This window comes from Petromyzon marinus, chromosome 39, assembly GCF_048934315.1.
Source record: "Petromyzon marinus isolate PM22_M1 ecotype Great Lakes invasive population chromosome 39, UKy_Petmar_22M1.pri1.0, whole genome shotgun sequence".
NCBI lineage: Eukaryota > Metazoa > Chordata > Hyperoartia > Petromyzontiformes > Petromyzontidae > Petromyzon > Petromyzon marinus.
In genome coordinates, this window is record NC_133705.1 from 7,544,069 (window position 1) to 7,570,530 (window position 26,462).

At 53.4% G+C, this 26,462-nt stretch overlaps 1 protein-coding gene across 2 annotated transcripts; it reads left to right on the forward strand.

Annotated features, from left to right (window-relative positions):
• Window positions 1-26,462, forward strand: LOC116950529 (uncharacterized). 2 transcript variants are annotated; one of them, XM_032968384.2, is made up of 10 exons: window positions 1-516; window positions 4,311-4,449; window positions 13,942-14,020; window positions 15,827-15,937; window positions 17,544-17,773; window positions 18,530-18,612; window positions 18,879-18,950; window positions 21,208-21,276; window positions 23,477-23,504; window positions 24,664-26,462. In XM_032968384.2, exons 2-9 carry the CDS (start codon window positions 4,430-4,432, stop codon window positions 23,494-23,496), a joined length of 684 nt encoding a protein of 227 aa, XP_032824275.2. In that variant the 5' UTR covers window positions 1-516; window positions 4,311-4,429; the 3' UTR covers window positions 23,497-23,504; window positions 24,664-26,462. The 2 variants fall into 2 exon arrangements, with proteins under 2 accessions (XP_032824275.2, XP_075928994.1); XM_076072879.1 differs by having other exon boundaries at window positions 17,547-17,773.

Consider the following 26,462-nt stretch of genomic DNA (forward strand, 5'->3'; position numbering starts at 1 on the left):
CCTACCTCGCACGTGACCACGTGATGAGGCGTCGGTGACACGGGGCTACGGGACAGCTCCAGTTAGCAGCAGCAGCATCTCGGTCATTGTCTGCTTCTGATCGCTGTCTCGCCAAAGCAGGACTACGGCCCCACGCAGAAGAAGAGTCAACTCCTCAACCATCGACTCCACCACCGACTCAACCACAGACTCAACCACAGACTCAACCACAGAGTCAACCACAGACTCCACCACCGACTCAACCACCGACTCCACCACCAACTCCACCACCAACTCAACCACCAACTCAACCACCAACTCAACCACCAACGCAACCACCAACTCAACCACCGACTCAACCACCGACTCAACCACCGACTCCACCACCAACTCAACCACCGACTCCACCACCAACTCAACCAGAGACTCCACCACCAACGTAACCGCCGACTCCACCACCAACAACTAAACACCAACTCAACCACCGACTCTACCACCTCCAACTCCACCACCACCATCCCAGACGTTGACCTCCAGGTGAGCCGAGTCCCATGAGAATGTGGAGTTCGCTTAATGGGCAGGCGGATTGTGTGGACCGCATTGATTCGCTCAACACACAGGCAAAGGTCGCCCGTGTAGCTGATGCACGGCTGTTGGGGCAAGTGCTGTGGGGGAAAAAAACACACACACACCCGGCCGCCTTTGTCTCTCCGGCGCTGATGTTTTATACGCGCCGCACCACTCGGTACTCAGTTCAGGCCGAGTCGACCTAGGGGAGGCCCAGGGAGCGGTTCGGATATTCGTCGCTGGTGTTGGCCGTGAGCGGGAATCGAACTCTGGTGGGCCGGGTTCGTAGCGCAGTGCGCTGACCACTGCGCCACCGCTCCCACGCCCACAGTTACACAGACACACACACATAGACATAGACACAGACACACATAGACATAGACACAGACACACACACATAGACACACACATAGACACACACATATAGACACACAGACATAGACACACACACATAGACACACACACATAGACACACATAGACACACACACAGACACACAGACACACACACACATAGACACACACACACATAGACACACACAGACATAGACACACACACACATAGACACACACACAGACATAGACACACACACACATAGACACACACACATAGCCACACACACATATAGACACACACATAGACACACACACATAGACACACAGACATAGACACACAGACACACACATAGACACACACACATAGACAGACATAGACACACACAGACATAGACACACACAGACACACACACATAGACATAGACACACGCACACACATAGACACACACATAGACACACAGACATAGACACACACAGACACACACACATAGACATAGACACACGCACACACATAGACACACACATAGACACACAGACATAGACACACAGACACACACATAGACACACACACATAGACACACACAGACATAGACACACAGACATAGACACACACACACACATAGACAGACACAGACACACATAGACACACACAGACATAGACACACAGACACACAGACACAGACACACACACATAGACACACACACATAGACACACACAGACATAGACACACACATAGACACACAGACATAGACACACACAGACACACACACATAGACATAGACACACGCACACACATAGACACACACATAGACACACAGACATAGACACACACAGACACACACACATAGACATAGACACACGCACACACATAGACACACACATAGACACACACACATAGACACACACAGACATAGACACACAGACATAGACACACACACACACATAGACAGACACAGACACACATAGACACACACACAGACATAGACACACAGACACACAGACACACAGACACAGACACACACACATAGACACACACACATAGACACACACAGACATAGACACACACAGACACACACACATACACACACACACAGACATAGACACAGACACACACACAGACACACACACATAGACACACACAAACACACAGACCAACAGTTATCTTAACAGTGTTAAGATAACAAAAGGGGTTCCACAGGGTTCCATCCTCGGCCCCCTCTTGTTCTCTCTTTATGTCAATGACTTGGGCACTGCCCTGGATCATTCCAGGGTAAATCTTTTTGCAGATGGCACGATACTGATTACTGCTGGCCGCTCTCCGAATGACGTGATTGCTAAGCTCCAGGGTGATTTCAACAAACTACATCAGCTAGTTGCTCTTAAACTAGTCCTGAATACCTCCAAAACCAAGGTGCTATGCTTCTCACCGGGACTAAAGCATGAGTTATTTTTCCCCAATTACATTCCTTAAATAATTATCAAATAGAGCAATTCAAGATCTATAAGTATCTTGGGGTCATCCTGGATTCAAAACTGAATTATGAAGATCACATTGATTATATCGGTAAAAAGACAAAAATAAAAATTGGTTTTCTGTATCGACACAAGCACTGCTTCCCCCCAATGTTCCGTTTGGAATTGATAAAAGCTACCATGCTGCCTCTACTTGACTACTGTGATATCGTGTATAAATCAGCCCCAAGTACTGTACTGAAGCTTGATTCCATCGATCACTCGGCCTTAAGATTTGCACTGAACTGCCCATATAGGACTCACCACTGTGATCTCTACATTGGGTCAAACTTAACATCTCTTAATGTTCGACGGCTTGTGCACCATATCTTATTTATTCACGATGTACTTACAAAAAAATCCGCAGACTACCTACTGGATCTCCTCTCTGTTTAAAGAACAAATTTGACCTCAGGTCTTCGCTCATTTACCAGCTTCACATTCCCTACTGCCGTACAAAAACCGGAGGAAGGGCCTTTGCTATTGATGCCCCCAGGGTCTGGAATGCTATTGCCAATAAACTGCAACTTGAATCACTACCTATGAGATCTTCACTCAAAACTGCTCTAGAGGAGTTGTACACTGCTATTCAGTGGCCTAAAATATGTAGTTTATTGTTAAAAATTCGGTCACAGACCCTATGATCACTGTTACATTGCATTTATGGCTTTTATTTTGGTGATTTCGAAAACTTTTTTGGTTTGGCCATGTTTTTGTTTATTGTAGTACGGAGTTAGACTGATGGCCTTAATCTTAGTTGTCTTGTGGTTGTTGTTGTTATTTGACTTGCATCCCACTGGGATTTTTGCACACAGCGTTGGTGTACGGTGCTATTTCAGGAATATTTTGACGTTTTTTTCCTGGATTTTCTGTTTGCACAGTCACATAATCAGTTTAAGATGTTTTCTTGTTCATGTTTTTGTTTTTTGTGTGTTGCGGTTGCACCCGATTCAAGAGCCGAATGGCTCACAGGGCTATACCAAATAAATGGAACTAAATGGGACATACACACAGGCATAGACACACACAGGTATAGACACACATAGACACACACACAGACACAGACATACACACAGACACACCGACATAGACACACACACAGACACACACAGACATAGACACAGACACACAGACATAGACAGACATAGACACACACAGACACACAGACATAGACACACACAGACATAGACACACACAGACACACAGACATAGACAGACATAGACACACACAGACACACAGACATAGACACACACAGACATAGACACACATACAGACATAGACACACACAGACATAGACACACACAGACATAGACACACAGACATAGATATAAACACACACAGACACACACAGACACACACAGACATAGACACACACAGACACACAGACATAGACAACACACAACAACCGGCATTCCCCACTAAGTGGCGCTTGTGCCAGGCCATGTGCACCTTGAGGCCACGTGAAGTGTCGAACGCCCGCCGGTAGGAGGTCACGGGGCAGACCCAGGTGCCACGGATCCGATAGACACGTACAGACATAGACACACAGATATAGTAGATAAATACAGACACAGATACACACACAAAGACACACAAAGACATAGACACACAGATATATTAGACACATACATACATACAAACACAGACACACACACAAAGACACAGACATAGACACACACAGATATAGTAGACACATACAGACAGACACACAAAGACACACAAAGACATAGACACACACACATATATAGACACATACACAAAGACACACAAAGACATACGACACACATCGATATAGTAGACACATACAGACAAAAGACACAGATCAAACAAATAAAACGACACAGGCGTAGGACACAGAACGCATCCCAACCCACTGACCCTGGCCGAATGCTCACCGTGTTGCTGTCCACTCGCAGGACCAGGTGAAGGTTCACCACCTCACCCAGGCTGCTCACTCAAGGAAGGTTACCCGTGACCTGGGAGAGAGCGAGAGGGGAGAGAGAAGAAGGGAGAGAGAGAATGGTGGCAGCCACCTATGCTCTGCTTGCCGCGGCGGTGAGTCTCCACGTGTAGCCCACGGACACCTGGGACCGGGGGTCACACTTGGGGACCGGGAACACCTGGGACCAGGGACGCTTGGGAAACCTGGAACCAGGGACACACTTGGGAACCAGGGACACTTGGGAAGCCTGGAACCAGGGTCACACTTGGGAAGCCTGGAACCAGGGACACACTTGGGAAGCCTGGAACCAGGGACACACTTGGGAAGCCTGGAACCAGGGACACACTTGGGACCGGGAACACCTGGGACCAGGGACGCTTGGATCACCTGGAACCAGGGACACTTGGGATCCAGGGACACTTGGATCACCTGGAACCAGGGAAACCTGGAACCAGGGACACACTTGGGACCGGGAACACCTGGGACCAGGAGCACTTGGAACACCTGGGACCAGGGACACCTGGAACCAGAGACACTTAGGACCAGGGACACCTGGATCCAGAGACACTTGGGACCAGGGAAACCTGGAACCAGGGACACCTAGAACCAGGGACACACTTGGGACCAGGGACACCTGGAACCAGAGACACTTGGGACCAGGGACACCTGGAACCAGAGACACCTGGGACCAGGGAAACCTGGAACCAGGGACACCTGGAACCAGGGACACACTTGGGACCAGGGACACCTGGAACCAGAGACACTTGGGACCAGGGACACCTGGAACCAGAGACACTTGGGACCAGGGAAACCTGGAACCAGGGACACCTGGAACCAGGGACACACTTGGGACCAGGGACACCTGGGACCAAGGACACCTGGGACCAGGGAAACCTGGAACCAGGGACACCTGGAACCAGGGACACACTTGGGACCAGGGACACCTGGGACCAAGGACACCTGGGACCAGGGACACACTTGGGACCAGGGACACCTGGAACCAGAGACACCTGGGACCAGGGAAACCTGGAACCAGGGACACCTGGAACCAGGGACACACTTGGGACCAGGGAAACCTGGAACCAGAGACACTTGGGACCAGGGACACCTGGAACCAGAGACACTTGGGACCAGGGAAACCTGGAACCAGGGACACCTGGAACCAGGGACACACTTGGGACCAGGGACACCTGGGACCAAGGACACCTGGGACCAGGGAAACCTGGAACCAGGGACACCTGGAACCAGGGACACACTTGGGACCAGGGACACCTGGAACCAGAGACACTTGGGACCAGGGACACACTTGGGACCAGGGACACCTGGAACCAGAGACACTTGGGACCAGGGAAACCTGGAACCAGGGACACCTGGGACCAGGGACACACTTGGGACCAGGGACACCTGGGACCAGGGACACCTGGGACCAGGGACACCTGGGACCAGGGACACTTGGGGCCAGGGAGACTTGGGGCCAGGGACATTCGGGGCTTAGATCCAGCCACTGAATGTGGGGCGCCGGGTATGTTGTTGATCGTCTTCGTCTCTATGGCAGCGGTTGTATTTTGTTGCCCTGCTGTCTACCTGGTGGTTGTTGCCTCTGATTGACACCTTTTGCCTTTGTGCACGGCACACGCCCCGGTGATCTGCGTAGGTATATGTCACGTGACTCATGGGAAATTCTGACCCGATATTTCTACCTCTCGGCCCGTGCCGCCCCCCCCCCCTTCCCCACCCACGTGCCCCGAAGCTAATTCCTCTGGATAGGCTTCACCTACTATATATGGACACTCACCTGTATGGGCACCTACATTTTCCGATGTATAGACACACTCACCCACTCACCTACTATTACTAAACTTTACTCGTTGATTTCTCCACCCAGACAATGACTTGCATCCACACAGCGTTCAACCACGACGCTGCAAGCCACATCAACAACACCCTGGGCATTCACCCACCCACTCATTCTCCCCACCCACCACACTAAAGGTCTCAACAACACACTCACCCCACCCTTTCTTGCACCTATCCACTCACCCACCCACTCATTCACCTACCCATCCACCCACTTACTCAACTACTCACTCACCTACTCACTCACCCACCCATTCACCCACGCACTCACCCACCCACTCACCCCCCACCCAACTACCCACCCACTCACCCTCACCCACCAACTCACCTACTATCCACCCACTCACCCCCACCCACTCACCCCCACCCACTCACCCCCCACCCACCCACCCACTCACCCCCCACCCACCCACTCACCCCCCACCCACCCACTCACCTCCACCCACTCACTCACATCCACCCACTCACCCCCACCCACTCACCCACCACTCACTCACCCACTCACCCCCCACCCAACCACCCACTCACCCCCCACTCACCCACTTACCTACCCACCCACTCACCCACTACCCACCCACTCACCCCTGACCCACCCACTTACCCCCCACTCACCCAACCACTCACGCATCCACTCACCCACCCACCCACTCACCCACCCACCCACTCACGCACCCACCCACCCACTCACCCACCACCCACCCACTCACCCCTGACCCACCCACTCACCACAACGCAGGTCCCACTCGCACTCTGGAATCCGCTCCTCCCATCATCGTCATCGTCTCTCCCCCCCCACTTCCCCCACACGCAATCACAGCAAGAACCTCGCTGAGCACAGGGAACTTTGTACCGTGCCACACTGCCGTGAGCCATTACGACTGCGACAGTGCTGTTTGTTGCTGGCCAATTGACGTTTTGGGCCCTGTGCACAGCACCTCGAATTCAATACCGCAGGCAGCGGGCAGCCAGCGACCCCTAGCGGTGGCAATCGGGAGAGACTCGCGTGCCTCACCCGCTTCCTCTCGTGTCTCTGCTGTCTCCTCACCTGTCTCCTCACCTGTGTCTCTCACACCTGTGTCTCCTCACCTGTGTCCCTCACACCTGTGTCTCCTCACACCTGTGTCTCCTCACACCTGTGTCACTCACCTGTGTCTCCTCACCTGTGTCTCCTCACCTGTGTCCCCTCTCACCTGTGTCTCCTCACCTCTCACCTGTGTCTCCTCACACCTGTGTCACTCACCTGTGTCTCCTCACCTGTGTCCCCTCTCACCTGTGTCTCCTCACACCTGTGTCTCCTCTCACCTGTGTCTCCTCTCACCTGTGTCTCCTCACACCTGTGTCACTCACCTGTGTCTCCTCACCTGTGTCTCCTCACCTGTGTCCCCTCTCACCTGTGTCTCCTCACCTCTCACCTGTGTCTCCTCACACCTGTGTCACTCACCTGTGTCTCCTCACCTGTGTCCCCTCTCACCTGTGTCTCCTCACACCTGTGTCTCCTCACACCTGTGTCACTCACCTGTGTCACTCACGTGTGTCTCCTCTCACCTGTGTCTCCTCTCACCTGTGTCTCCTCACACCTGTGTCTCCTCTCACCTGTGTCTCCTCTCACCTGTGTCTCCTCACACCTGTGTCTCCTCACACCTGTGTCACTCACCTGTGTCACTCACCTGTGTCTCCTCACACCTGTGTCTCTCACACCTGTGTCTCCTCATCTGTGTCTCCTCACCTGTGTCTCCTCACCTGTGTCTCCTCACACCTGTGTCACTCACCTGTGTCTCCTCACCTGTGTCTCTCACCTGTGTCTCCTCACCTGTGTCTCCTCACCTGTGTCTCCTCACACCTGTGTCTCTCACCTGTGTCTCCTCACCTGTGTCTCCTCACACCTGTGTCTCCTCACCTGTGTCTCCTTACCTGTGTCTCCTCACACCTGTGTCACTCACCTGTGTCTCCTCACCTGTGTCTCCTCACCTGTGTCCCCTCACCTGTGTCTCTCACCTGTGTCTCTCACCTGTGTCTCCTCACCTGTGTCTCTCACCTGTGTCTCCTCACCTGTGTCTCTCACCTGTGTCTCTCACCTGTGTCTCCTCACCTGTGTCTCTCACCTGTGTCTCTCACCTGTGTCTCCTCTCACCTGTGTCCCCTCACCTGTGTCTCCTCTCACCTGTGTCTCCTCACCTGTGTCTCCTCTCACCTGTGTCTCCTCACCTGTGTCTCCTCACACCTGTGTCACTCACCTGTGTCCCCTCACACCTGTGTCTCCTCACACCTGTGTCTCCTCACCTGTGTCTCTCACCTGTGTCTCCTCTCACCTGTGTCTCCTCACCTGTCTCCTCACACCTGTGTCCCCTCACCTGTGTCACTCACCTGTGTCTCCTCTCACCTGTGTCTCCTCTCACCTGTGTCTCCTCTCACCTGTGTCTCCGCTCACCTGTGTCTCCTCACCTGTGTCTCCTCACCTGTGTCTCTCACCTGTGTCTCCTCTCACCTGTGTCTCCTCACCTGTCTCCTCACACCTGTGTCCCCTCACCTGTGTCACTCACCTGTGTCTCCTCTCACCTGTGTCTCCTCTCACCTGTGTCTCCTCACACCTGTGTCACTCACCTGTGTCTCCTCACCTGTGTCTCCTCACCTGTGTCCCCTCTCACCTGTGTCTCCTCACCTCTCACCTGTGTCTCCTCACACCTGTGTCACTCACCTGTGTCTCCTCACCTGTGTCCCCTCTCACCTGTGTCTCCTCACACCTGTGTCTCCTCACACCTGTGTCACTCACCTGTGTCACTCACCTGTGTCTCCTCTCACCTGTGTCTCCTCTCACCTGTGTCTCCTCACACCTGTGTCTCCTCTCACCTGTGTCTCCTCTCACCTGTGTCTCCTCACACCTGTGTCTCCTCACACCTGTGTCACTCACCTGTGTCACTCACCTGTGTCTCCTCACACCTGTGTCTCTCACATCTGTGTCTCCTCATCTGTGTCTCCTCACCTGTGTCTCCTCACCTGTGTCTCCTCACACCTGTGTCACTCACCTGTGTCTCCTCACCTGTGTCTCCTCACACCTGTGTCACTCACCTGTGTCTCCTCACCTGTGTCTCTCACCTGTGTCTCCTCACCTGTGTCTCCTCACCTGTGTCCCCTCACACCTGTGTCTCCTCACCTGTGTCTCCTCACACCTGTGTCTCTCACCTGTGTCTCCTCACCTGTGTCTCCTCACACCTGTGTCTCCTCACCTGTGTCTCCTCACCTGTGTCTCCTTACCTGTGTCTCCTCACACCTGTGTCACTCACCTGTGTCTCCTCACCTGTGTCTCTCACCTGTGTCTCCTCACCTGTGTCCCCTCACCTGTGTCTCCTCACACCTGTGTCTCCTCACACCTGTGTCACTCACCTGTGTCTCCTCACACCTGTGTCTCTCACCTGTGTCTCCTCACCTGTGTCCCCTCACCTGTGTCTCCTCACACCTGTGTCTCCTCACCTGTGTCTCCTCACCTGTGTCTCCTCACACCTGTGTCCCCTCACCTGTGTCTCCTCACACCTGTGTCTCCTCACTTGTGTCTCCTCACACCTGTGTGTCCTCACACCTGTGTCACTCACCTGTGTCTCCTCACATCTGTGTCTCCTCTCACCTGTGTCACTCACCTGTGTCTCCTCACATCTGCGTCTCCTCTCACCTGTGTCACTCACCTGTGTCTCCTCACCTGTGTCTCCTCTCACCTGTGTCTCCTCACACCTGTGTCTCCTCACACCTGTGTCTCCTCACCTGTGTCTCTTCACCTGTGTCTCCTCTCACCTGTGTCTCCTCTCACCTGTGTCACTCACCTGTGTCTCCTCACTTGTGTCTCCTCACACCTGTGTCACTCACCTGTGTCTCCTCTCACCTGTGTCTCCTCACACCTGTGTCTCCTCTCACCTGTGTCTCCTCACCTGTGTCTCCTCACCTGTGTCACTCACCTGTGTCTCCTCACACCTGTGTCACTCACCTGTGTCTCCTCTCACCTGTGTCTCCTCACACCTGTGTCACTCACCTGTGTCTCCTCACACCTGTGTCACTCACTTGTGTCTCCTCTCACCTGTGTCTCCTCTCACCTGTGTCCCCTCACCTGTGTCTCCTCTCACCTGTGTCTCCTCACCTGTGTCTCCTCTCACCTGTGTCTCCTCACCTGTGTCTCCTCACCTGTGTCTCCTCACACCTGTGTCACTCACCTGTGTCCCCTCACACCTGTGTCTCCTCACACCTGTGTCTCCTCACCTGTCTCCTCACCTGTGTCTCTCACCTGTGTCTCCTCTCACCTGTGTCTCCTCACCTGTCTCCTCACACCTGTGTCCCCTCACCTGTGTCACTCACCTGTGTCTCCTCTCACCTGTGTCTCCTCTCACCTGTGTCTCCTCTCACCTGTGTCTCCTCACCTGTGTCTCCTCACCTGTGTCTCTCACCTGTGTCTCCTCTCACCTGTGTCTCCTCTCACCTGTGTCTCCTCTCACCTGTGTCTCCTCTCACCTGTGTCTCCTCACCTGTGTCTCTCACCTGTGTCTCCTCTCACCTGTGTCTCCTCACCTGTCTCCTCACACCTGTGTCCCCTCACCTGTGTCACTCACCTGTGTCTCCTCTCACCTGTGTCTCCTCTCACCTGTGTCTCCTCACACCTGTGTCACTCACCTGTGTCTCCTCACCTGTGTCTCCTCACCTGTGTCCCCTCTCACCTGTGTCTCCTCACCTCTCACCTGTGTCTCCTCACACCTGTGTCACTCACCTGTGTCTCCTCACCTGTGTCCCCTCTCACCTGTGTCTCCTCACACCTGTGTCTCCTCACACCTGTGTCACTCACCTGTGTCACTCACCTGTGTCTCCTCTCACCTGTGTCTCCTCTCACCTGTGTCTCCTCTCACCTGTGTCTCCTCACACCTGTGTCTCCTCTCACCTGTGTCTCCTCTCACCTGTGTCTCCTCACACCTGTGTCTCCTCACACCTGTGTCACTCACCTGTGTCACTCACCTGTGTCTCCTCACACCTGTGTCTCTCACACCTGTGTCTCCTCATCTGTGTCTCCTCACCTGTGTCTCCTCACCTGTGTCTCCTCACACCTGTGTCACTCACCTGTGTCTCCTCACCTGTGTCTCCTCACACCTGTGTCACTCACCTGTGTCTCCTCACCTGTGTCTCTCACCTGTGTCTCCTCACCTGTGTCTCCTCACCTGTGTCCCCTCACACCTGTGTCTCCTCACCTGTGTCTCCTCACACCTGTGTCTCTCACCTGTGTCTCCTCACCTGTGTCTCCTCTCACCTGTGTCTCCTCACCTGTGTCTCCTCACCTGTGTCTCTCACCTGTGTCTCCTCACCTGTGTCCCCTCACCTGTGTCTCCTCACACCTGTGTCTCCTCACACCTGTGTCACTCACCTGTGTCTCCTCACACCTGTGTCTCTCACCTGTGTCTCCTCACCTGTGTCCCCTCACCTGTGTCTCCTCACACCTGTGTCTCCTCACCTGTGTCTCCTCACCTGTGTCTCCTCACACCTGTGTCCCCTCACCTGTGTCTCCTCACACCTGTGTCTCCTCACTTGTGTCTCCTCACACCTGTGTGTCCTCACACCTGTGTCACTCACCTGTGTCTCCTCACATCTGTGTCTCCTCTCACCTGTGTCACTCACCTGTGTCTCCTCACATCTGCGTCTCCTCTCACCTGTGTCACTCACCTGTGTCTCCTCACCTGTGTCTCCTCTCACCTGTGTCTCCTCACACCTGTGTCTCCTCACACCTGTGTCTCCTCACCTGTGTCTCTTCACCTGTGTCTCCTCTCACCTGTGTCTCCTCTCACCTGTGTCACTCACCTGTGTCTCCTCACTTGTGTCTCCTCACACCTGTGTCACTCACCTGTGTCTCCTCTCACCTGTGTCTCCTCACACCTGTGTCTCCTCTCACCTGTGTCTCCTCACCTGTGTCTCCTCACCTGTGTCACTCACCTGTGTCTCCTCACACCTGTGTCACTCACCTGTGTCTCCTCTCACCTGTGTCTCCTCACACCTGTGTCACTCACCTGTGTCTCCTCACACCTGTGTCACTCACTTGTGTCTCCTCTCACCTGTGTCTCCTCTCACCTGTGTCACTCACCTGTGTGTCCTCACCTGTGTCTCTTCTCACCTGTGTCTCCTCTCACCTGTGTCTCCTCACACCTGTGTCTCCTCACCTGTGTCTCCTCACACCTGTGTCACTCACCTGTGTCTCCTCACACCTGTGTCTCCTCACACCTGTGTCACTCACCTGTGTCTCCTCACCTGTGTCTCCTCTCACCTGTGTCTCCTCTCACCTGTGTCTCCTCACACCTGTGTCTCCTCACCTGTGTCTCCTCACACCTGTGTCACTCACCTGTGTCTCCTCACACCTGTGTCTCCTCACACCTGTGTCACTCACCTGTGTCTCCTCACCTGTGTCTCCTCACACCTGTGTCTCCTCTCACCTGTGTCTCCTCACACCTGTGTCACTCACCTGTGTCTCCTCACACCTGTGTCACTCACCTTTGTCTCCTCACACCTGTGTCTCCTCACCTGTGTCTCCTCTCCTGTGTCTCCTCTCCTGTGTCTCCTCTCACCTGTGTCTCCTTAGACCTGTGTCTCCTCACCTCTCACCTGTGTCTCCTCACCTGTGTCCCCACACACCTGTGTCTCCTCTCACCTGTGTCTCCTCTCACCTGTGTCTCCTCACACCTGTGTCTCCCCACCTGTGTCTCCTCACACCTGTGTCTCCTCTCACCTGTGTCTCCTCTCACCTGTGTCTCCTCAAACCTGTGTCTCCTCTCACCTGTGTCTCCTCACCTGTGTCTCCTCTCACCTGTGTCTCCTCTCACCTGTGTCTCCACAAACCTGTCTCCTCTCACCTGTGTCTCCTCACCTGTGTCTCCTCACACCTGTGTCTCTCACCTGTCTCTCACCTGTGTCCCTCACCTGTGTCTCAGTTATGTCTGTCACCTGTCTCTCACCCGTCGTCTCTCACCTTGCGTCTCTCACCTTTGTCCCTCATCCAAGGCTCTCATCTGTCACTCTAAATTGTCTTATGGTTGTTGTTGTTGGCTTGCACCACATTGTGATTTTTGCACACAGCGTTTTAATAAGTTTTTTTGTGTGTGGAATATTTGCTGGTTTATTCCAGGATGTTTCTGTTACGCGTTGTCGCTTTAAGATGTTCTGTGTTCAAATTTTGTTTGTTGCGGTTGCGCCCGACTTAAGAGCCGCATGGCTCAAAGGGCTGTACCTAATAAATGAAACTTGAAAACTTGAACTCTCGCCTGTCTCACCTGTGTCTCAACTATGTCTCCCTTCTGTGTCTCACCTATGTCTCCCTCCTGTGTCGCTCACTTGCGTCTCACCTGTGTCTCACCAATGTCAGCTGTGTCTCTCACCTGTGTCTCACCTGTGTCTCACCTGTGTCTCACCTGTGTCCCCTGTGCCCCTCACCTGTGACTCACCTGTGTCTCACCTGTGTCTCACCTGTGTCACCTGTGTCTCACCTGTGACTCACCTGTGTCTCACCTGTGTCTCACCTGTGTCCCCTGTGCCCCTCACCTGTGACTCACCTGTGTCTCACCTGTGTCACCTGTGTGTCCCCTGTGCCCCTCACCTGTGACTCACCTGTGTCTCACCTGTGTCACCTGTGTGTCCCCTGTGCCCCTCACCTGTGACTCACCTGTGTCTCACCTGTGTCTCCTGTGTGTCCCCTGTGCCCCTCACCTGTGTCTCACCTGTGCGTCTCTCACCATGTGTAGATGCTGTGCGTGGGCGGGGCTCCAGTCACCTTGCCTCCGTGCACCCTGCCTGGGCCCTGGGACATCCGCTGTCTCCCAGGTGAGTTACTGCAGTCTAGAATATAGACTGTTTCAGTTTCATCTATTAGGATTTACCCTGTGAGCCATTCGGCTCTTGATTTGGGTGCAACCGGAACAAACAAAAAACATTACAGAGATGCACCTGAAATTCCTTGTACACAAATCTAAACATCACCTACATTAAACAATAAAATCCTACAGAAAAAGCACCACCCGGTCCACGCCGCGTACAAAAAGTGCAAAAAATTTAAATTTCCATGTTTGATCCCAATAACAATCATAATACAATACAGATACAAAATGTTAGTATAAATCTATACTAAATAAAAAAAATCGGGCCAAACCAAGCCCCTTCTAAAACTTACTAAAACAATGCTATATAAACAACGTAACAGTTTTCCCAACAAATGTGATTACAAGTTTACAATAGCGACACACACAACACACATCACTAAACCTAGCGTCCTTCGCTAGCTGCACAAGTCAATCCATAACAGCCGGATTAACAATAGCAGCAGTAGCAGCTCACTGCAGTGTATAGTGTACACTGCACATCCACCCATTATGGTGATGATAAGGATGAAAGAGCCTGTGGTGGTAGTGATGGTGGTGATGTGAACGATGTTTGTGGTGGTGGTGGTGATGGTGATGTGAACGATGTTTGTGGTGGTGGTGGTGGTAATGTGAACGATGTTTGTGGTGGTGGTGGTGATGTGAACGATGTTTGTGGTGGTGGTGGTGATGTGAACGATGTTTGTGATGATGGTGGTGGTGATGTGAACGATGTTTGTGATGATGGTGATGGTGATGTGAACGATGTTTGTGATGATGGTGATGGTGATGTGAACGATGTTTGTGGTGGTGGTGGTGATGTGAACGATGTTTGTGGTGGTGGTGGTGGTGGTGATGTGAACGATGTTTGTGGTGGTGGTGGTGATGTGAACGATGTTTGTGGTGGTGGTGGTGGTGATGTGAACGATGTTTGTGGTGGTGGTGTGAACGATGTTTGTGATGATGGTGATGTGAACGATGTTTGTGATGATGGTGATGGTGATGTGAACGATGTTTGTGCTGATGGTGATGGTGATGTGAACGATGTTTGTGATGATGGTGATGGTGATGTGAACGATGTTTGTGGTGATGGTGATGTGAACGATGTTTGTGGTGGTGGTGGTGATGTGAACGATGTTTGTGGTGGTGGTGTGAACAATGTTTGTGATGATGGTGATGTGAACGATGTTTGTGGTGGTGGTGATGTGAACGATGTTTGTGGTGATGGTGGTGGTGATGTGAACGATGTTTGTGATGATGGTGATGGTGATGTGAACGATGTTTGTGGTGATGGTGATGGTGATGTGAACGATGTTTGTGGTGGTGGTGGTGATGTGAACGATGTTTGTGGTGGTGGTGGTGGTGATGTGAACGATGTTTGTGGTGGTGGTGGTGATGTGAACGATGTTTGTGGTGATGGTGGTGGTGATGTGAACGATGTTTGTGATGATGGTGATGGTGATGTGAACGATGTTTGTGGTGATGGTGATGTGAACGATGTTTGTGGTGGTGGTGGTGATGTGAACGATGTTTGTGGTGGTGGTGTGAACGATGTTTGTGGTGATGGTGATGTGAACGATGTTTGTGGTGGTGGTGTGATCGATGTTTGTGATGATGGTGATGTGAACGATGTTTGTGGTGGTGGTGATGGTGATGTGAACGATGTTTGTGGTGATGGTGGTGGTGATGTGAACGATGTTTGTGATGATGGTGATGGTGATGTGAACAATGTTTCTGGTGATGGTGATGTGAACGATGTTTGTGCGGGCCCCAGGGTGTTTCCTCCAGGTGGAGAGCGGGACCTGCGCCCCGTGCCCACATGGCTCCTTCATGGAGCACACCAACACCGACCACACCTGCCGCAGGTGCAGAAGCTGCGATGGAGGTACCGCTCACGAGCCACGTGAACACTCCTGAGCCATGCATGAGTCACGTGACCCCTCGTGAGCCACATACTGGCCACGCACGAGTCACATGACCATGAACGAGCCACGCGCGAGTCACACGGTGGCGAGATGTTAACTCTCTTGCCTGGTATACAGCAGGTCGTGGGTTCAATCCTGACTGACGCCTGCTGTATATTTGGAGTTTGCGTGTCTCTCTCTCTCTCTCCCTGTGGTCGTGTGGATTTTTCTCTGGGTCCTCCGGTTTTCCCTTCCACGTTTAGAAATATCCGTGTGGAGTATTTGGCTGCTATACATTTCCACGTGACGATAAGCCACTTCGTCGGGGTATCATTTTTTATAGCCAGGGTCGCTTTTGAAAAAGAGCCACATAGCTCAGTGGGGCCTCACCTGCTAAAATTAAAATATTCTTAGCTCTTTCGGTAAAGTCACGTTGAAGGGAAGCAATAAAATAATAATATATATAAAACAATAAAAATGTAATGTGTTGAAACGGACCTGGATCTTGTGTTTATTCAAGATTTTGGAGATCTTTTTTGTGATCCCCGCAATGTAGGGTAAAGTGATGGTTTTGAAAGGCTCCTCAAGAGGGTCCTTCTTCATGGTTTGAGTGATAGCTTTGCGGATTGTAGAGTCCTTAAACACGGTAGGACCAACACCTCGGCCGTGGCAGATCATTGTTATAATTCAGTAGGCTCACATGACATTGACTTTTCCAAGACAGAGGTTCTTTGTAAGCCATCTGGCTACCATGAGAGATTCGTTCATGAGGCTATCCACATATACAAGCACAGAGACAATTTCAAACGAGAAGATGGATTCTGGCTTAGCAATCATTGGAAGGATTTGATAAACCATTTCAGGTCTTAATTGATTGTTCACGCTTACGGTGGCTTTCAGACAGCATACATTAATTTTTCGTCTCCCCCTTCCGCTTTTCAGAACATAGATGGACTAGTCCTTCTAAATAAACTGCCAAATCGCTGCGCGTGGCGCTGACGTTTTTTAAGTAAATAAATGCAGCGTTTAAAAAATAAATAAATTAATGCGAACCGACACACCTGATGACGACCGTTTGTGTTATGGTCGAAACGTCGTGAGAATTTTTATTGTTTTATACACATTTTATTTTTTATTGTTTTCCCTTCAACGTGACTTACCGAAAGAGCTAAGGATATGAATTACTGCAGTCACGAAAGCTTTAAATCAAAAATTAAAATAGTTTAGTAGTTTATAACATGACCATGTACGAACCACGCTCGCCACCCAGCGCAACCAACGGGCAATTACGATGAATGTGCCATCGCATTCGGCACGGTGTCCGACGTTTCTCACCACGTTCCTTGGGGGGGCTTCTTCAGGAACCGAAATGATCACATTTGCAACCAGGAATTGACTGCAAAATAAGCCACATGTGACTCATCCCGTCCAATCGCAGGCAGCTATGACCAGGAAGTTGTAGAATAACCTCTGACCCCCTCCTCCTCCCCCCTGCTCCCTCCCCATGTTCCCTGCCCCTACTCTGCCCTGCTGCCCCCCACCCCTGCTACCCCTCCCTCACTCCCCCCTCCCCTTGTCCCCCTGGAGCAGGTGCCGGCTTCGAGGAGGGCGCCCGTGCAGTGCGCCGGCCGATGCGGAGTGCCGGTGCCGTCCCGGCCTGCACTGCGTGAGCCCCGACTGCCCGCTCTGCTCGGGGCAGCCGCTCTGCCCCCGGGGCGGCAGCCCGGGCCCCCCCCGGAGGCCACCTCCTGCGTCCCCTGCCCACCCGGCTCCTACTCCGACTCCACGTCCGCGCTGCCTTGCAGGGAGCACACGCGGTGAGTGCCGTGGGTGTGGTGGTGGTGGTGGTGATGGTGATGCAAGTCGGGGAGCGGCGGTGTTAGCGGTCAGCGCTGCGCTACGAACCCGGCGACCCGAGTTCGATTCCCGCTCACGGCCAACACCGGTGACGACTATCTGAACCGGTCCCGGGCCTCCCCTTGGTCGACTCGGCTTCAAATGAGTATCTGGTGCGTCGCCACGAGGGAGACAAAGACGGCCGGGCGTGGGTGCTGGCCACCCACCCTCTGTCATCTCAGTCAGTCGACCCGTGGCACCAGGGTCTGCCCCTTGACCCCCTGCCAGCGGGCATTCGACACTTCACGTCGCACATAGCCTGGCACAAGCGCCGTGGTGAGGTCACCGCCGTTTGGTGCCAATGGCGGCTGCCGTTGTTGCCGTTGATGGTGATGACGGCGGCGGAGGTGACGGGATTGCTCGGGGAACGCTTTTACTGTACACGTGACTTCCACACAGTGCACCAGACGCACGCTAAACAATAAACTCCTTCAATAAATGCGTACACACACACACACACATGTATGTCGGTGTCATGTTGTGAGCGGACGTCAGCCCCACGTAGCCACGGAGCCACCTACTCCTGCATGTGCAGGGCGACCAGTTCGGCTCCGGCACGCCCTGACGGACTTCGCCGCCAGAGTTGATGTGCGTCACGGTCTCACTGCTCCCTGCATCCACCGGCGGCGGTGGTGGTGGTGGTGGTGATTGGGGCGTGTGTGTGTGTGTCTCCGCAGCTGTGAAGATCGGGAAATGTCGACGTTCATCAACGGAACCCAGGAAGCAGATGCCATTTGTAAACACCAGAATAATCCCATGGGTACGGAGACACACGTGGAGACACGCGTGGAGACACACGTGGAGACACGCGGACACAACAAACATTTACACAGAATGAGTGCAGCGGTGAGTGAATGTGTTGGGGAATGAATCAGTGAGTGAACGGGTTGGAGAATGAGTCAACGAGTGAATGGTCGAGCGAGCGAGCGAGCGGGCGGGGCGGCCGGGTGGTCGAGCGGCGGGGCCGGCTGGGCGGGCGGGCGGGCGAGCGGGTGGGTGACTGTTTGTGTTGTCTGTTCTCCTCAGTCCTGATTGGTTCCTGTTTTTTTGGAGTGCTCGTGATCGTGCTGACCTTCCTCGCGCTGTTCTTATACAAAAGTGAGCAGCATCATCATCACACAGTACAACTCGCCACCTCGTCACACCCATCATCATCATCATCACACTCACAACACCACCCACCACCTCGTCACACCCATCATCATCATCATTACACTCACAACTCCACCACCTCGTCACACCGATCATCTCAATTACTCATTCCTTACTCTTTGGTTCTTTCGGTAAAGTCACAAAGAAAGAAAATAAATTAACTAATAGAATACGACGTTTCGATTGCAACACAAGCAATCGTCATCAGGTACAAATGAAAGACAAAACAAACCTAGTAAACTTAGAAATACAATGCAATACAACACAGAGAGTCGGCTAACATAACAGTCAACACCCCCTACCTGGTTGATTACGTTCTTCCAAAGATTGCTAAATTTGAGAGATACAAAATACAACAGACACGGAGACACACAGACAGACACATAAGCAGAGAGATAACACAGAGACACACAGAGAGAGACACACACAACATAGACACACAGAGAGAGGGACACACACATAGACACACAGACAGACACACAAGCAGAGAGAGATAACAGAGACACACAGAGAGAGACACACAAGCAGAGAGAGACACACACATAGACACACAGACAGACACACAAGCAGAGAGAGACAACAAAGACACACAGAGAGAGACACACAGAGAGAGACTCACAGAGACAAACAGAGACACACACATAGACACACAGACACACAAGCAGAGAGAGATAACACAGAGACACACAGAGAGAGACACACATAACATAGACACACAGAGAGAGAGACACACACATAGACACACAGACAGACACATAAGCAGAGAGAGACACACAGAGAGAGACACACAGACACACAGAGATAGACTCACACATAGACACACAGACACACAAGCAGAGAGAGACAACACAGACACAGAGAGAGAGACAGACAACATAGACACAGAGAGAGATAACACAGAGACACACAGATAGAGACACACACATAGATACACAGACAGACACACAAGCAGAGAGACACACACATAGACACACAGAGAGAGACACACATAGACACACAGACACACAAACAGAGAGAGACAACACAGAGACACACAGAGAGAGAGACAGACAACATAAACACAGAGAGATAACACAGAGACACACAACATAGACACACAGAGAGAGACTCACACAGAGACAAACAGAGAGAGACACACACATAGACACACAGACAGACACACAAGCAGAGAGAGACACACAACATAGACACACAGAGAGAGACACACATAGACTCACAGACACACAAGCAGAGAGAGATAACACAGAGACACACAGAGAAAGACACTCAACATAGACACACAGAAAGAGACACACACACACATAGACACACAGACAGACACATAAGCAGAGAGAGACAACACAGAGACACAGAGAGAGACTCACACAGAGACAAATGGAGACACACAGACAGACACACAAGCAGAGAGAGACAACACAGAGACACAGAGAGAGACACACAACATAGACACACAGAGAGAGATAACAGAGACAAACAGAGACACACACATAGACACACAGACAGACACACAAGCACAGAGAGAGACACACAACATAGACACACAGAGAGCAATAACAGAGACACACAGAGAGAGACACACACATAGACACACAGACAGACACACAAGCAGAGAGAGACAACACAGAGACACAGAGAGAGACAACACAGAGACACAGAGAGAGACACACAGAGACACACAGAGAGAGACACACAACATAGACACACAGAGAGAGACACACATATAGGCACACACAGAAACAATGCCTCTGTGTCGAGGCCTTAAATAGAGAGGAGGGCAGACAGAGAGAGGGGGGGGGTGGAGAAATTAGCATGTCAATGCGAGATTTGGAGCTTTCATAACTGCAGGAAATACTACAACACGAGGACACAGAGAGAGAGAGAGAAAACACACTTAATCAAACAAACTTGCCAAAATTTGGAAATGTAATGCAACACAGAGAGTCGGTCAACACACAACTCATTCCTTCATAGCCACTGTGATTACATTCATCATTGCCACTTCCACCCATCAAACAACTTCACCAACTTCTTAATCACGACCAACGCCATCATTATCATCATCCTCCCATCACCCATTTGCAACGAGCCTTTGTGCTGACACGAAACCTCCGCATGTTCACGATGGCTCTGTCAGAGACACTGAGCCGGCACTGCTGATGAGAGCCGCCGTAGTTGAGACCGCGTGCTGTGCCGTGTTGCTTAGGACGTGATCGCTGTTCCTGCCCCATAAAGAGGGAACCAAACCAAGGGACTGCCGACTATGAACACCCTGGTGAGGAACAGGGACTCACCACCCACAGAGACTCACCACCCACAGAGACTCACCACCCACAGAGACTCAGCACCCACAGAGACTCACCACCCACAGAGACTCACCACCCACAGACTCACCACCCACAGAGGACTCACCACCCACAGAGACTCACCACCCACAGAGACTCACCACCCACAGAGACTCACCACCCACAGAGACTCACCACCCACAGACTCACCACCCACAGAGACTCACCACCCACAGACTCACCACCCACAGAGACTCACCACCCACAGACTCACCACCCACAGAGACTCACCACCCACAGACTCACCACCCACAGAGACTCAGCACCCACAGAGACTCAGCACCCACAGAGACTCACCACCCACAGAGACTCACCACCCACAGGGACTCACCACCCACAGAGAAGACTCACCACCCACAGACTCACCACCCACAGAGACTCACCACCCACAGAGACTCACCACCCACAGACTCACCACCCACAGAGACTCACCACCCACAGACTCACCACCCACAGAGACTCACCACCCACAGAGACTCACCACTCACAGAGACTCACCACCCACAGAGACTCACCACCCACAGAGACTCACCACCCACAGACTCACCACCCACAGAGACTCACCATACAGAGGACCCCCACCAGAGGACTCACCACTCACAGAGACTCACCACCCACAGGACTCACCACCCACAGAGACTCACCACCCACAGAGACTCACCACCCACAGAGACTCACCACCCACGGAGACTCACCACCCACAGACTCACCACCCACAGAGACTCACCACCCACAGACTCACCACCCACAGACTCACCACCCACAGAGACTCACCACCCACAGACTCACCACCCACCACTCACACCAAGAGACTCACCACCCACAGAGACTCACCACCCACAGGGACTCAGCACCCACAGACTCACCACCCACAGAGGACTCAGCACCCACAGACTCACCACCCACAGAGACTCACCACCCACAGAGACTCACCACCCACAGAGACTCACCACCCACAGAGACTCACCACCCACAGAGACTCACCACCCAGAGACTCACCACCCAGAGACTCACCACCCACAGAGACTCAGCACCCACAGAGACTCACCACCCACAGAGACTCACCACCCACAGAGACTCACCACCCATAGACTCACCACCCACAGAGACTCACCACCCACAGGGACTCGGCACCCACAGAGACTCACCACCCACAGAGACTCACCACCCACAGACTCACCACCCACAGACTCAGCACCCACAGAGACTCAGCACCCACAGAGACTCACCACCCACAGACTCACCACCCACAGACTCACCACCCACAGAGACTCAGCACCCACAGAGACTCACCACCCACAGAGCCTCAGCACCCACAGAGACTCACCACCCACAGACTCACCACCCACAGAGACTCACCACCCACAGGGACTCAGCACCCACAGACTCACCACCCACAGACTCACCACCTACAGAGACTCAGCACCCACAGAGACTCACCACCCACAGAGACTCAGCACCCACAGAGACTCACCACTCACAGGGTCTCGGCACCCACAGAGACTCACCACTCACAGAGACTCACCACCCACAGAGACTCACCACCCACAGAGACTCACCACCCATAGACTCACCACCCACAGAGACTCACCACTCACAGAGACTCACCACCCACAGAGACTCAGCATCCACAGAGACTCACCACCCATAGACTCACCACCCACAGAGACTCACCACCCACAGAGACTCACCACCCACAGAGACTCACCACCCACAGAGACTCACCACCCACAGAGACTCACCACCCACAGAGACTCACCACCCACAGAGACTCACCACCCACAGAGACTCAGCACCCACAGAGACTCAGCACCCACAGAGACTCACCACCCACAGAGACTCACCACCCACAGAGACTCAGCACCCACAGAGACTCACCACCCACAGAGCCTCACCACTCACAGAGACTCACCGCCCACAGAGACTCAGCGCCCACAGAGACTCACCACCCACAGAGCCTCACCACTCACAGAGACTCACCACTCACAGGGACTCGGCACCCACAGAGACTCCACACGATGGCTTCAACGTGCACCTAGCCTGGCACGAGCTCGTCGCCATGATTCACTTGCGTTGGGTGCCAACGATTGGAGATTAAACCCCGGGCTGTGTCGCGTTTGTGTCTTGCAGCAACCGAAGGCAGAACGTGACCAACCTGGTGAGCAATTCACACAGACTCAGCGTCCCGCTCGCTCAGAGACAGCACTTTGCCCAATGTATTGTTTGTTTTTGCACTCGCTGGTAACGGGGCTGATTTAGTGAGGCTCGGTGAGGGCCCAAGAGACCAGGCCAGGGGAGGGGAGTGTCCCTCGCGCGAGTCAGCTGGTTACAATCACTGCACCCGAGGAGCCTGGTTTAATAGCGGGTAGCGGCAGAGAAACATGGAGTCGAACCCAGGCTCTCGGCGCCTGTGGCCTGTGGAGGACACCATGTGACCACCTCCTCCTGCCTCCTCTTCGTCCAGACTCCCATCTCCCCAATGGAATGGATTTTTGGTGAAACAAAAAAACACATTGGAGGGGAGGTGGTGGGGGTGGGGGTTTCAGTGTCTCTGGGAAGCACTCATTGGCCCCTGAGACCCAACAAGAGAGAGCGGGGAGAGAGAGGGGGGGCAGAGAGCGGGGGGGCGAGAGAGAGAGGGGGGAGGGGGAGAGAGAGGGGGGAGAGAGAGAGAGGGGGGGAGAAAGGGAGGGGGGGGGGAGAGAGAGAGAGGGGGGAGAGAGAGAGGGGGGGGGGAGAGAGAGGGGGGAGAGAGAGAGGAGGGGTGAGAGAGAGAGAGGGGGGGCGAGAGAGAGAGGGGGGGCGAGTGAGAGGGGGGCGAGAGAGAGGGGGGCGAGAGAGAGAGGGGGGAGAGAGAGAGGGGGGGAGAGAGAGGGGGGGTGAGAGAGAGGGGAGGTGAGAGAGAGAGGGGGGGTGAGAGAGGGGGGGGGGTGAGAGAGAGAGGGGGGGTGAGAGAGAGGGGGGGGTGAGAGAGAGGGGAGGTGAGAGAGAGAGGGGGGGTGAGAGAGAGAGGGGGGTGAGAGAGAGAGGGGGGGTGAGAGAGAGAGGGGGGGTGAGAGAGAGGGGAGGTGAGAGAGAGAGGGGGGGTGAGAGAGGGGGGGGTGAGAGAGAGAGGGGGGGTGAGAGAGAGGGGGGGGGGTGAGAAGAGAGGGGGGTGAGAGAGAGGGGGGGGTGAGAGAGAGAGGGTGGGGGACCCAGTTGAGTCCTCCGGATTACACCGGGCGACACGTGGAGTCGATCCCAGGCCCTCGGCGCTGTGACCCTTCCCTCAACCTTTTCACCAACACCGCCGCCCCCGCCCCTGTCGTGCCTCGCAGGCCAGACCGTCTACAACATCAGGGCGAACACCTTTCAGATGGGCATGGGGAACAGTGTCAGCATCAACGGAGGCGAAGCCGAGCCGCTTCAGACAGACGGGCCGGACGGAGAGGACCTGGACCCCCCTAGTGGGGAATGAGGGGCATGGGTGTGTGAGTGTGGGGATGAGTGTGGGTGTGAACATGAGTGTGCGAGTGTGGGTGTGAGTGTATGAGTGTGGACATGAGTGTCTGGGTGTGGGTGTGAACGTGGAGGAGTGAGTGTGTGGGTGTAAACGTGGGTGTGCGAGTGTGAACGTGAGTGTGTGGGTGTGTGAGTGTGGGTGTGAGCGTGAGTGTGTGAGTGTGAACGTGGATGTGTGGGTGTGAACGTGAGGGTGTGAACGTGGTTGTGTGAACGTGGGTGTGTGAGTGTGTGAGTGTGGGTGTGAACGTGCACTGTGAACCCTCTGCATTGTGGTCCACCCACCATACTATTTAACATAATGTATTATCTGATTTGTACTATAGTATTTGCACGTTATTTTATATTCATAAACCATTTCCGGCCTATTCTTGGCATTACTTGAAGTTTCGTCCGAGTCTGTCACTGTTAGCGCGAGGAGTCGAGGGTTCGAGTGGCCGATTCGGAATGGCAGAGGTGCTTTCTGCCTCGCACCGTCTGCGTTCTGTCTCGCACCGTCTGCGTGCGGTGTCGCCGCCACGTGGCGCAGCGACGGAGACTTAACGCAATAGCCGGCAGGGTCTGGGCGGGGGGCGGGCCGCCCCCCCAACTGACGTAACGGGTTTACGTCCCCCGAGAGCCGTTGATAGGTCGAACGGCTCGTAAGTCGAAATGCAGTAACTTTCACAGGCGCGTCGTCGCCGCTTGACTCGTGAGTAATACGTCTGCGAGTAAATTGCTCGTCGAGCGAATGCATCGTTAAAACGATCGCCGTTTTTCCCATCGACTCGGCCCCTCTTGCGCAGCTTTTATCTTTCACAAAGTTATAATTTAAAAATCAATAAAACATCAAATGTGATGCCTTTCCACAGCATCATCAATTAGCCTCCCCACCCCTCCCCACCATGTCAGTGCCACCACGAGGACCCTCCCTCCCTCCACGTGGTGAATGACGCGCGCGCTGCATCACGCGGACCAGCCTACGGTTGGTGACCAAACAGCTGTGGGCCGCGGTGCGCCCTCTGCCGGCCGCCGCTCGTTACGCGAACATTTTGCTCGTTCTGCGAACAAATCGGTCTCAATTTAAATCGCTCGTCGGTTGGCGACATTCTCGTGGAAAGAATCGCGCGTGAAGCGAGGCACCACCTGCGCTGCATTTTAAATGGCCATACGGTCAGTGTTATAAATTGTGTTGCGGTTTGACAAAAAAGGGAAGCTTTGTTAAAATAAATTTGTAACTTTAAGCGTAATACTAGTGTAGAGACGGTGCGCCGACTAGCGGCCATAAGGGCAAATTACGGTTGGGGGAACGGTACACAGACAACCATGAGAGTATGCACGCAAGCGAACACAAGGGGGGATAACTAGGGCAAGGGTCAAAGAGGGGATCGATCCGGAAGCTCCTCGAACCCGCGGGAGAGTTCGATGGGAGGGGCGTGGCCAGGGGCGTGGCCAGGGGCGGGGCATGGCCACGCTGGGGGGATAAAATGCGGAGTGGAATGGGGTTCTGGGCTGCCGTGGGGGTTCGTCGTCTCTTCGTTGCCGTCGTCGCTGTATAGTCGGCCAGCTATATAGGCAGCGCTAAGTTACACTCACTGTATGTCGTCGAGAAATAATAAAGAAGCCCTCTACAGTT

Excerpts from the sequence above, each read along its gene's own strand:
- LOC116950529 (XM_032968384.2), top strand. The coding sequence starts at position 4,430 with ATGCTCTGCTTGCCGCGGCG. Across the intron at positions 4,450-13,941 it reads ATGCTCTGCTTGCCGCGGCG|ATGCTGTGCGTGGGCGGGGC; the intron begins GTGAGTCTCCAC and ends CACCATGTGTAG. Across the intron at positions 21,277-23,476 it reads TGCCGACTATGAACACCCTG|CAACCGAAGGCAGAACGTGA; the intron begins GTGAGGAACAGG and ends TGTGTCTTGCAG.